The 11,806-nt window shown below is 33.3% G+C and overlaps 2 protein-coding genes across 3 annotated transcripts; one reads left to right on the top strand and one right to left on the bottom strand.

The window, feature by feature from the left end:
- Positions 1–2,885: 2,885 nt before the first annotated feature.
- Positions 2,886–6,354, top strand: LOC112462180. 2 transcript variants are annotated; one of them, XM_025027808.1, is made up of 5 exons: positions 2,889–3,330; positions 4,245–4,741; positions 5,065–5,184; positions 5,457–5,583; positions 6,267–6,354. In XM_025027808.1, exons 2-5 carry the CDS (start codon positions 4,547–4,549, stop codon positions 6,305–6,307), a joined length of 483 nt encoding a protein of 160 aa, XP_024883576.1. In that variant the 5' UTR covers positions 2,889–3,330; positions 4,245–4,546; the 3' UTR covers positions 6,308–6,354. The 2 variants fall into 2 exon arrangements, with proteins under 2 accessions (XP_024883577.1, XP_024883576.1); XM_025027809.1 differs by lacking the exon at positions 6,267–6,354 and having other exon boundaries at positions 2,886–3,330; positions 5,423–5,544.
- On the bottom strand, positions 6,310–8,056 carry LOC112462181 (the record flags this gene model as incomplete). The annotated part of the gene is made up of 4 exons (XM_025027810.1): positions 6,310–6,543; positions 6,824–6,919; positions 7,026–7,167; positions 7,871–8,056. Coding segments are annotated over 4 exons (658 nt in total), but the record flags the coding sequence as incomplete, so codon positions are not given.
- Positions 8,057–11,806: the final 3,750 nt, after the last annotated feature.

Raw genomic sequence — 11,806 nt, 5'->3', positions numbered from 1 at the left:
GCAAGATTATTAGTTACATTATAAGTGCATTACATGTCGAAAATATATTTACAACTACGGTAACATATATGAAAATTTTCTTTTTTATTATTTAATTTAATGATTGAGAATATTTGTTTTGGAATGGTGCTAAAAAGTATCGACCACTGTTCCGACGACTGAAATGCTGTGAGGTGTATATAAGCATCGATATTAAAGACTACTTTTAACGAATCTTCCGCAGTCGCGAAGCGGCTTTGATCTTTGTAGATTTTTGGAATAGAAATCAAAAGTTCAATTGCTGTCATATTTGATAAGCGAGGAAATAAATAAACATAAATAAAATAGAACGGAATACAACGAAATACAGTCATATACATGATCATATAGTAGGTATATTATAATATTATGTTCTATATCTCAATGTGTTTATTTTAATTTTAATTGGCGGTATAAAAATTAAATTGTTCGATATATCATGGCATGTATTTTTTAATGAGAATATGACGAGTATGATAATTGTTTCTCAGTCTCGCCAATTGGTTTTAACCGCTTCGTGATTACGAAGACCTTTCTTTCTTATGGTGAACCTCGATCGCTTTCTACATAATAAAAATTGATTGCTTTTTACTATTCGACATAAAATTCGTCGCTTGTAAAAGCAAGAGGGCGATTCACGTTTCACCATGAGATATATCAATATAAAGGGACCATTATAAATAAGAGTCAATAAGAGACAGAAAAGTTGATTCGCATGAAGATGTCTGTACGCGAGAATAATATTTGTTAAAGCTTACGTGGGCAGTTTTTTATGTTGAAACATTGCGGATAAAATGATGTCTTTTATCTTCTCTTATTAAAATTATATAAATTGAATAAAATTTTGTTTTTATTTACACATAACATATTATTATGTAGCAATATGTTTCACGCATACGCCCAAACAAATTAAAATAAAATTACATTAATCAGTCGACCCCAATTACTTAAAAAGACAAGTATTCTTCAAATTTAACTGGTGAGAAAAGTAGAATGAGTTTCTCGTACAATCAATATTCATGTGCTGTTTTACACGATAACAATTTTTTGTTTGCTGTAATAATCCTTTGATATGTGTCTTCAAGATATCTGTGTTTGTAAGATAATAAATTAAATTACAAGGAGATATAAAAAAATACCTTACTTATATGTATCTCTAAAAAAATCCTGTATTTATTATTAACTTTATTAGTATTAGCTGCGTAAATTTTTTTTAAGGTAAATAACAATATTGTTTTAAAATGTGTTCGCTTTATCTTGTTGCGATTGGCATTAGTGTCATTTGAAATGCCTGTTGACTTATCGTGCGTGTGTCCAAATTGTCGGATGTTATCACAGCGTGATGAGTCAGCACGCCGCTCGACATGCGACAGGATAATCGATGGCGATTGCAATATAAGCTCCCATCAACCCAGACAACAATGTATATGATACCGAAGGAGAGAGACCTCAAAACGCAACTACAAATATCCTATTTCCTATTAATCAACGAGTCGTTCGTTTTATTTGTCTGAGTTTCCAAAGATATTTTAATAATATCTCTCGAGACATAGCGCTACAATTTTCGAAATGTAAGAATAATTTTATGTAAATAAATTTGTATGTGTGAAGAAAGAGACATCAAACGAAGCCCTGGTCACAAATGAGAATTTGCAAACAAAGAAAATTATATCGCAAAGTACATCAAACGATATAACTATTTAAATGCAATTTTAATTAAGAATATATGATAGATTGATGTACTATAAATAATATAACTTTTTTATCGTAAACAATTTAAAGTTGTTATTTATTAACGCTGAGCTAAAGTTATTTAATTTATATTTCAATTGTATCACATAAAAAAAATATTTTAAAGAAGTTTTCAGATTATTATATTAATGAAAATTTTTAATAAAAATATATATTTTCTATTTTCGTTCTTCTAAATTCTCATTCGCATATCTCGCATTGCCGACTGGCAATATTGCAGAATATATAGGATTCCTTAATTTCGAATAAAATATATAGACACCGATAAATAAGGTGACTGTAGATAACCGAATAGCCTTCCGAGGGTATACGTTTTGCCAATCGATCTCGTTATTTTCCTATTGTCAACAAGAAATCTAATTTAATGCAAAATCTTTACATTGCATATAAAGAAAGTAAACTATAATACTTCTTTTTTTCTTCTTTTAAAAAACAAAATTTTATGATTATAATTTTAGCAAATACATATACATATATGAAAATTTTTGTCACTTTATACTTTTAAAGACGCCTTACATAGTCGATTTTCAGAGAAAGGTTTTTATATTTGCCTTTGATTTTTCAGTGATTATTTCGAGTTTTGATGATTCGCAGAGGCGCGTAATTCTTTAACAAAGGCAAAACTATTATAGAATATATATATATGTATTTTTGTGTTAACACATATCCGCGTGCGTTGCGCTCATCTCATCGATCCCGTTTTTCTCTGCAAATAGCCGTCACTAAAAATAAAGCGTCTTCCCTGGTCGTTGGTTTCGTGGAGAATCGCGTTGCGCAGTACTCCTCTGTGTGCTTTGCCCGAGACCGTCGCCATTCGCCACGAACGGATTTACATGATCGGCGGCCTCATGTTTATTCATGTAACCTCCGCATAGTCATATTAATACACGCCGCCACGATAATTACCAATGCCGGACGTACATTCGCTTCGGCGCGGCGCGGCACGGCGTCCATCGCGCGACGGTCACATAAGCGCGATGTCGCATTATTCATCAAAGTATTGCATGTGTACCTATACATATATTGTACGTCATAATGCAATTCTTCAATCTCCTTTTTACGATAATCTATTATAAAGATTCTAAAGGTGTCCATGTCCGGCATGTCCCGTTAAAATTAAATGCGAGAAAAAGTCTTTGATCATATAGATGGATCGGCGTGCGCGCGGTTACCACCTTCTCCGCGGCCGCCTCGTTTTCCGAACAAAATTTCGACGCCGGCCGGGATAAATTTGGAACAACCGCCTTGCGGATGTAACTCAACTACGCTCCACGTTTTCAGCCTTAGTTTCGTGTCGAGGGCATGCGAGAGTCACACGCGTGTTCTTATGGCAGAAAACGCTATCGGATATTTGCGAGTGAACGAGGAGTTTATGCTGTGTCCATGTTGAAAGATCCTTCGTGACTCTAAAGAATTGTCCAAAAATTTGAAAAAACGATCGAAAGAGTTTTATCTTTCGTGACTGTGTGGTTGCGATTAACTGCAGTTATTAGCAGCCCTGATGTAACAACTTTAAACACTTTAAATTAAATAGTTACCGTGTTTGTGTGTTTGCGTTTGGTATATTTTTTTTATAATTACACTACAATATCTCATTTGAATTTTTAATTTCCATTTTTTGTTTCATTATTCTCATATTTCGAAGTTAATATTTCTTTAACAAGCATTTAATAATTTCCCGAGTGATTAAAATAATCGAGAGCTTTGGCAATGTAAATATTAACAAAATTGTGTTATTTAATTGTATATACATTATACATATAAAACTTCAATTTAAAATTGAATTGTTTAGAAAAAAATCTCTATCTTCATAGACTCTTATTAAGTTAAAAATTATCTTAATATTTTTAAGAAAAAAAAATTAATGGAAACAATCTGAGAACAAATTTTTTTATTGATTTTTTTTAAACTTATGTATTTTATTATACGTCTAGTACGAATAAATCACCGTGTTCACAATAGTGATTACATATACAAAAAAAAAGAGAATAAAAACGGGATGAGAGCGCCGATTTTTCCAATATCTCATATTTTATATATTATATCTCATATATCTAATATATAAAATATATAAATTTCAAAAAAATTTATAATAAAACTTTCTATACTGCATATTTATTTTCAAAAATATAGGTATGTGAGGAAAGTATTTTGTGGGAAAAATATATTTTTCATTTAATTGTTTGAATATGTAGGTATCTATAATATAATCCAATGTTGTAGTTTTAATATGTACATTCATGGTTATTTATTTATGGTTATTCAACATATCATATTCGCGACGCAGGAATTCAGCACGAGCAAGAAAAGTTATTTAAGAGGTTTTCCGATTTTATAGCCTTTCCTTTTTTCATTTATCAGAAAATCGAGAATTAATGCAATATTTACATGCGCTCTCTCTCTCTCTCTCTCTCTCTCTCTCTCTCTCTCTTTCTCTCTCGATATATTTATAAATTCTATTTCCTTGAATTTAGATTCGCAACGATTACTTCCCTTTATACTTACATCACTCATCAATATCCAAATTATATCGATCGGTTTATTTTTAAACAAATGTTGGATAGAAATATTAAATTCGACAACAACATCAATAAATTCATTTATACGTGGGATCAGAGGGAAAATCTAATTATTAGCAATTAAAGCTAAGTGACGAAGGTAAAGGGTAAAGCGCGGTTTCGCATTCGCTATGTAAATGGAGAATGGAGAATGGAGAATCTAATAAGAGGATATACCTAATACCCGCGATCTAAAGGAGGCAACTGGCAAGTAGAAAATGCCGCGCGCGCGAACGGAGGTGTTCGACGTGATGGAAGTGGAGAAACCGTCGAGGTGCATCAAGTTCCTCCGGCTGCTATGGAAATTCAGCAGATGCGTCTTCTCTCACGTGACACTAATCTCCTTGGTGGTTGCTTATTGTCTAATCGGCGCATATGCCTTCGAGTCACTGGAAGCGAATCACGAGAGGGAGGTAAATTGTGAGACTACTAGTAAATATTGGGAAATTCCTTAATTCCTTTTTCTAATTGTAAATTGTTAATTAAATATATAATATTTATCGCGTAATTTCATTGTGGATCAAAATTTACTGGGGCAGAAATTGATTCGACACCGAAAGAAAAAAGGATACAGAGTACAGACAAATAGTTTCTCCCACGTCAAATATCCTACGCTCGTATGTCAATGAATTATTAACTGTCGCCGAGCGTCGTGAATGTCGCGATGCCGAGCAATGCCGAAATTGCCGAGTAAGCGCATCGTTCTTTATCTGCGCTCTCTTCGCTCTCTTCGCAGGTGAAGAAGAGCATCAAAAATATACGAGGGAACGTTTCAGAAAAGCTATGGGAAATTACCAAGGATTTCGACGTGTTGATTCGCAAAAATTGGACGGAGCAGGCGTTGAGCGAGCTGAAGGTACGTCTTTTGTTTTTTCCACCATAGTTTTTGTTAGATCCATAGTTAGACCATAGTTTTTTAGCTTTTTATCTTTGTAAAACGACTAAAACGGAAGGATATGAGATTTACGAGCATTTATTATTTTACTTCTACAAGACTACAAGTAGATAACTCCACAAGTCATTAGAAAAGTAACACGCAAATGCAAAATGTTACTCTTTTTATGTTAAATTTGAAATTTGATACGATTCGACAGAAGATTATTTGTTCACGAATAATGCGCAATGCAGAAATTCGAGGATTGCCTCCTGAAAAAAATGGAAAAGGAAGGATGGGATGGCAGCGAAGAGGAGGATGATATTCAATGGACATTTGCCGGTGCTCTGTTTTATTCCATCATCGTCATCACGACGATTGGTGAGTCGATCGAAAATTTTAATACTCGCAAAATTGTTGGCACGGCCGTATAAGATATTAATAAACGAAGACAAGTTAATGGAAAGTTTTGTTTTCTAATTGGAATACTTGCTGTACGTATTGTTCGAAAATTTAATCTTTTATCATGCGTCCTATGTCATATGAATCAATAATTCGGAGTAATTTATTCTTTAAAAAAGCAAAAACTCATTTGTTCAGAATTATTTTTACCAATTTAAGTGAGAATTTTTAAAGGAAGAACGATGCACATTTCATATAAGATAAGATAAATTCGAAATTACTATAAAATTACTATAAAATTTACAATGCAATACATTTATAGTTTACACTTGCAAATCGTACATGTAGTTTAACTTAAATTATTAATGCAAAAAATATTAATTATTAACGCAATTAACAATAAGTTTGTATTAAATTCTCATTTAATTGTGTGTCATATAATCGCTTAGTGAAAAATGTAAGTATATTGTGTGTATATATATATATATATATATATATATATATATATATATATACATATGTATATGTATTTTTGTATGGTATGTATGTCTCTCCACATACTTATATCTCTATCACATCTTTGGCATCACCATTGAGAATGAAGAAATATCGAGAAAAGATGTTTCGATCGACAAGAATCTGCATGCTTATTTACTTTTCAGTATTTTCATACGTCTCCGACTTCTCGTTCGTCTGCGTTTGATTCTTGCCCAATGACCTCTCGTAGATGACATAATCGTCGAGTTCCGGATCGTAGCCATCTGGTCGTAACGACCCGAATTCATTGCGATGACCATAACCGCCGCTATACGGTCCTGAGTAATAGTCACCGAAAGACGGATGTTGGTAGCCGCCGCCGTCGCCGCCGCTATACGGTCTTCGATTGCCGTAATAATTCGATGGCGCAAAACCATTCGGCCTGTACTTGTGCGGCGTATCCTAGGAATTATTATTATTTAATAGACGCGATACACGAGCATCGCAGGAAAATGTCGAATTACGTAAATAGATCAAACCTGGATTGAAAATGAAAATCAATAAAATGGCAATAAATATTTTTCTTTAACTTGGCCAAAATAATGATATTTTAGAAAATATAATTTGAATATATGAAATATATGAGACAGAGCTCGTTAAATATACTCGTATATCTATATATTGGGAGTACATCAGTATTGTTTTTGGAAGTGCATGAATAGATTTAAACTCTTTTCGTTACGGGATATGGGTAATGATGCCCTCCCAGCCCTCCAGACAATCCTGGGAATCTTTTGCTGTTGAAACAACAGTACTTCTTCTCTCTCGCGCAGTGGCCCTAAAATCACCATAGATTAAACGTTAACGTTAAACCCAAATTTCATCAAATTTTTTGGATTTGCGAATTTTCGCGAGCAAACCCACGACCTTTCGATCAAACTCACGAATTTCAAGCCGGGCGATGGACAGTTGAAACTATATCTGCATTTGCAAGTGTCGAATTCGCGATAACGGGGATCGTTTCTGACCCATGGTGGTACTGAATCCAAAATATCGTCGTGTCCGTTCGGTTCGAAACGAGCAGGTCTGAAATATATCAATAGTGTGTCTCTACATTTTCTTACATTAAAAATTAACAGCATTTACTAACGCAACATTTACTTTGGAAAATAAGTTTTTAATTAAAGAGTAAAAAACCGAGTCGATATACGTAAGAGCGTTTAACCGCGTAATTGACGTATGATGACGTATGATGACAGTTTGAGGAGAAGTAATTCAACAACGAAATTTTATATATAAAATACATAAATCTAATACAATTTATGAAAAGTATATATGTATATATGTATGTATTGCTGATAAGTTAGCAGCCCGGGAATATGAGCTATTTCTCGTGAAATATTGTTCGCGGCTGGACCGTGCCTCGTACGCGATTAAATGTACGAATGGGGATATCTATAAATTAAGCGATCTCTGTGAAGAGGTGACGCTATATATTTTAATCGGATCATTGGAAATTTAATATAGAACAAGCCAGGAGAGTATATCGGTCGACGGAAAATCCCAATTTTCCGAGATTAATGAATCTGCTTGAAAAATGCGATTTAGCTGGCAGGGACTCTGATGAGATTACGTATATATCGTGCCGGATCGCACGATATTTTTAAATATAGTCTTGACAGTTTTGAAAAGTTAATTAATCATCCAATTAATTAATAGTCGCGCATAAACGCGAAATATTTAAAAAAAGAAATATTTAAAAGAAAGACTGCTGTTGCAAACAAAATACCTGCCAATTATTCCCGTTGGTCCACCGGGACCCACGAGAACACCGTTATTGCCTTGGTACGCGGGCGCCGCCGGTATCAGCGGTCTGCCGTTGGGACCGTAAGGGCCTGGATTCTGAGGTCTAAATCCTAACTGAATGCCGTTGTCGAAACTATCCAAATGCTCAGAAAGCTCCTGTACCTGATATCTATAAAAGTTGAGCCCGCGTGAGAGAAGCTATGCCGCCAAGTATCAAGCATGCTACAATAATTATAAGCTACAAGTACCCGATTCCTTTAAAGCTGATAGTAAATTCGGATTAAACAGATTAAAAATTAAAGTATTAAATATACCTATAATTAATAAATCAGATTGACAACACACCTGGCATCGCCGTCTCGGCTAGTTTTTTGTTTATCATCATTCCATGTCCAAGATTCATCATTCTCAGCGGTTGCCGTCGCGATCGTGATGAAAAAAATTAAAAAAAACGCGCGCATTTTTATCATCCGCCGAGTGGCAGAATCAAAACGATACGTCTTAACGCAATACGTCTTGCAATTAGTTAATATTGCCAGAAAAGAAAGACGTACGGCCGCGCATAACATTCGACGTCGACTAAATGAGAGTGAAAGTGAATCACGTCTTTATATGCATAGCGGGAAGGTGAACGCATCGCTACGTTTCGAGGTCTTTTCGAATGATAATCATCTGCGATTAATGGATTGTTTTCCTTTGTTTCCATGCTAATCCCAAAAATTCGGCTGCATCATGCAACATGCAATATCGTACTTTAACTTTAAAATAAGTTATTCTTGATAAAAATACAAATTCAAAAATTTACGCGTTTATTAACACTGATAACGTGTAAATTTTAAATTATACACATTTATAAACATTGGTAATATTTTAATAATTGATATTTCAGATTTGTACCTATAATGTCAATTATTATATGCTATACTATTCGTAATGGGATAAGAGGATTACGGTTTTTAAAAAATTACTTCTGTCTTATAATCTTCTACGATCAATTATCCAATTGGAAAAAATTTATTTATGAAATGCATGTTTTAATTACATTACATTTTTTTTTCTTAGAAGGTATCACCAGCGAACCATTTCTTTAAATTCTTAGCTTTCTTTTAAATTTTATGTTTCTTAAAATAATTCTTATTTTTGCCTGCTATTGCTGATTTAATTTGCAACAGTCGTGATCTTTTCAATGCGCGAGATGTGTACGTTACAAAAGAAAAACACACACGTTGCAATATTTCTTTAAAATAAATATTCTATCTTTTGCTAGGAACATTTGTTTGGTTTTTATTCATATTTAGTAGAAACTAACGTCGCTTCAACGTAACATTTTAATTTAACATGAGAAGAATATTTTAAAAACAACCTTAATTTCTTTTGTAAAAGTAATAATTCAGTTTTTTTGTTGCTTAATTTAACGGTAAGTAAAATATCAGCATAAAATAGGTTTAACAAAATTTAACCTAGACTAAATGAGATTTGCCGCAGCAAACCCAATCGCAGCGAAATTACAATGTAGTACAGCCTGCACATAGTAAATTTACAAGCGTAACGTTATTACGCGATATAGCGTGGATGGATCCGGTAGGATTTTGAGGCCGATTCCGCTCCTTCGAGCGCCCGTCCTTCAAACTGGGAAAACCCAGTTCTTCGACTCCGAAGGAGAGAAGCCGCTTGGTTGATCGCACTAGTACGCGCTCTTTGACCTCCTTCTTAAAGTAAAATCAAGACACATGGCGTAACGTTCATTCCTGCGTCTTCGTCCCGCTCGACAGCGAAATTACCACCATTAGAGATTTTTTCAGCCTTCACTTTTGAAAAATACATCCTTCATTAAGTTATATTTGCTCACGAATCCGCATAAAGTGAGAAAGAGATGGATCACTATTTTCGCTATTTAACTTAAAACGAATTAGATAGAATCAGTTTATGAATATGTAAAAAATAAAAACAGAATAATATTTATTTACAATATTAATATTATTAGCAACAGAAATATTTTCAATAAACTATCTTGAAAATATTATATGATTTCCTATCAGTTAACAAACTAATTCGAATGTAGATGTGCATAGATTTGCATTTCTAAGGAAAGGACAAACGTGTCAAAATAGAAAACGCTCTTATTTTGTGGCTGCTTTGAAATTCATTCCTGGAATGCCATTCTTTTATTACGAGATTAAACACGAGACTTTAAAAACGGTGGAATTTTATATTCTGGAGCAAAACAGCTACAAATAAACTAACAAATATGCATTTTTTATGTAAACTCAGAATATGCAAACTGCAAACTGCTCGCGAATATTTCAAGAATTTATAGAAAAATTGAATTCAAACTGTTGAAAACTGACGATCATGAATTGTTAGTAAATCTAAGAGAAAATCTCTAATTCGATTAAGTGACCTCTTTCCAAGCGAGCTTACTAGCTTAAAGGCGTTAAAGGTGAACGATGCTCGATACTTTCACTCGTTTAGAACATGTTATGTCATTTTCTATTGCAACACATATTACATGCACAGATATATATTTTTAGATATTTTATTTCAAGTTCAAATTATAAATTCACCATCATCACCATTATCGTCATTATCAGTTATAAATTCAATTATAAAATGTAGGCGGATTAAATCTACAATTTTGGGGAATAGAAAACATAAAAGAGATTGATAGAAAATAATATCAGCAGTGATAAAAGAAATTACTTATATAAGTATATATAAATAAGAAACAATATATAATAACAACAAATAATAATAACATAATTTGTGGGTATTTTTAAAAACTAAATACTTACGATTTAGAAGAAAACTGAGACTGACAAGAACGCTATATTTTACTTTAATTTGTTTAGCTTTCTTCTTCTACCAAAGTATTTTTAAATAAATATCTCCAAAATGCAAAATTGAATCAAACACTGTAATCTTTCGAGGATTAAAAAAATATTCTCACTACTTTTTGAAAGAAGCTTGCTGTATGAATTCGCGATATTTCACTTCCGGTCTCACCGGAAAAAACATTTTCTTCGCTTTTTTAAATTCATTTCCTGACACGTGATCTTTTTTTAAGTAATTTCCTGCTTTCGTAACTAAGATAAAAAATGGCGTACTTTTGACCGTTCCTCGCGTTCCTTTTGGCCTGCTTGTCAATCTTATCACGGAATAGAAAATTAGGAGAGCTAACTTATATATATATATATATAATCATATTTGCGATATTATTTTTTAAATATTAAGTATATGTGTAAGTGATCTCTGATTATCGTGTTATGTTTGGAAAGTTATTATAATGGGTTGTACTACTATTTCAAAGAATCTGTTTCAAACAAGAAATTGATATTATTGATGTCCGAATCGAACGTCAATGTATTCTCTCTCTCTCAATCTCAGAACCATGGAATTTCCTGTTTACAATTGCATAAAAAATTAGTTTCAGCGATATTAGACGTGACTTGTCGATAAGAAATCGAGTTTCATTGAAATTTTTAACAGACGAACGTTATCCTTATCACGATTGAACCAACTAATCCTTCGACAATGGCAAAAATTAATTTCTTCGAAGTTGCTTGGCCCTCGTGATCGTGTCAGGCAACTTCCTTTTTCTATATTTTTTCCTTTTCGAATAATTTCCTGCCATCGACCTATTTCTCATCTCTTTCCGCTATCCTCTTCTTCCCCCCCTTCTCTCTCGGTTTTTTTCTTCCCGTCGGAATAAGAATGTTACATTGCTCAGGATTAAAAAAATGAAATGGGGAATAAAGGTGAGATCTCGCAATGCGAGTAGATCGTAATGTCTTTTTGACATCTTGGGATTCTCGGAGACTTTATGTATTCACTATGAGAAAACGGAGTTTTTACTTTACATATAGGTACTCTTATTCGGGATACTTTCCCATCCTGGTTGCATACGGTTGCATAGTACCAC

The sequence above is a fragment of the Temnothorax curvispinosus genome, unplaced genomic scaffold (assembly GCF_003070985.1).
Source record: "Temnothorax curvispinosus isolate PA1 unplaced genomic scaffold, ASM307098v1 QBEX01012024.1, whole genome shotgun sequence".
Lineage (NCBI taxonomy): Eukaryota > Metazoa > Arthropoda > Insecta > Hymenoptera > Formicidae > Temnothorax > Temnothorax curvispinosus.
The sequence above is the reverse complement of the archived record's forward strand: the minus strand, read 5'-3'. Positions and strand labels throughout refer to the sequence as shown.

Coding starts and splice junctions, on each gene's coding strand:
- LOC112462180 (XM_025027808.1), top strand. CDS start 4,547: ATGCCGCGCGCGCGAACGGAGGTGTTCGACGTGATGGAAGTGGAGAAA. Junction 5,185..5,456: donor AGGCGTTGAGCGAGCTGAAG/GTACGTCTTTTG, acceptor TGCGCAATGCAG/AAATTCGAGGATTGCCTCCT. Junction 5,584..6,266: donor CATCGTCATCACGACGATTG/GTGAGTCGATCG, acceptor TTTACTTTTCAG/TATTTTCATACGTCTCCGAC.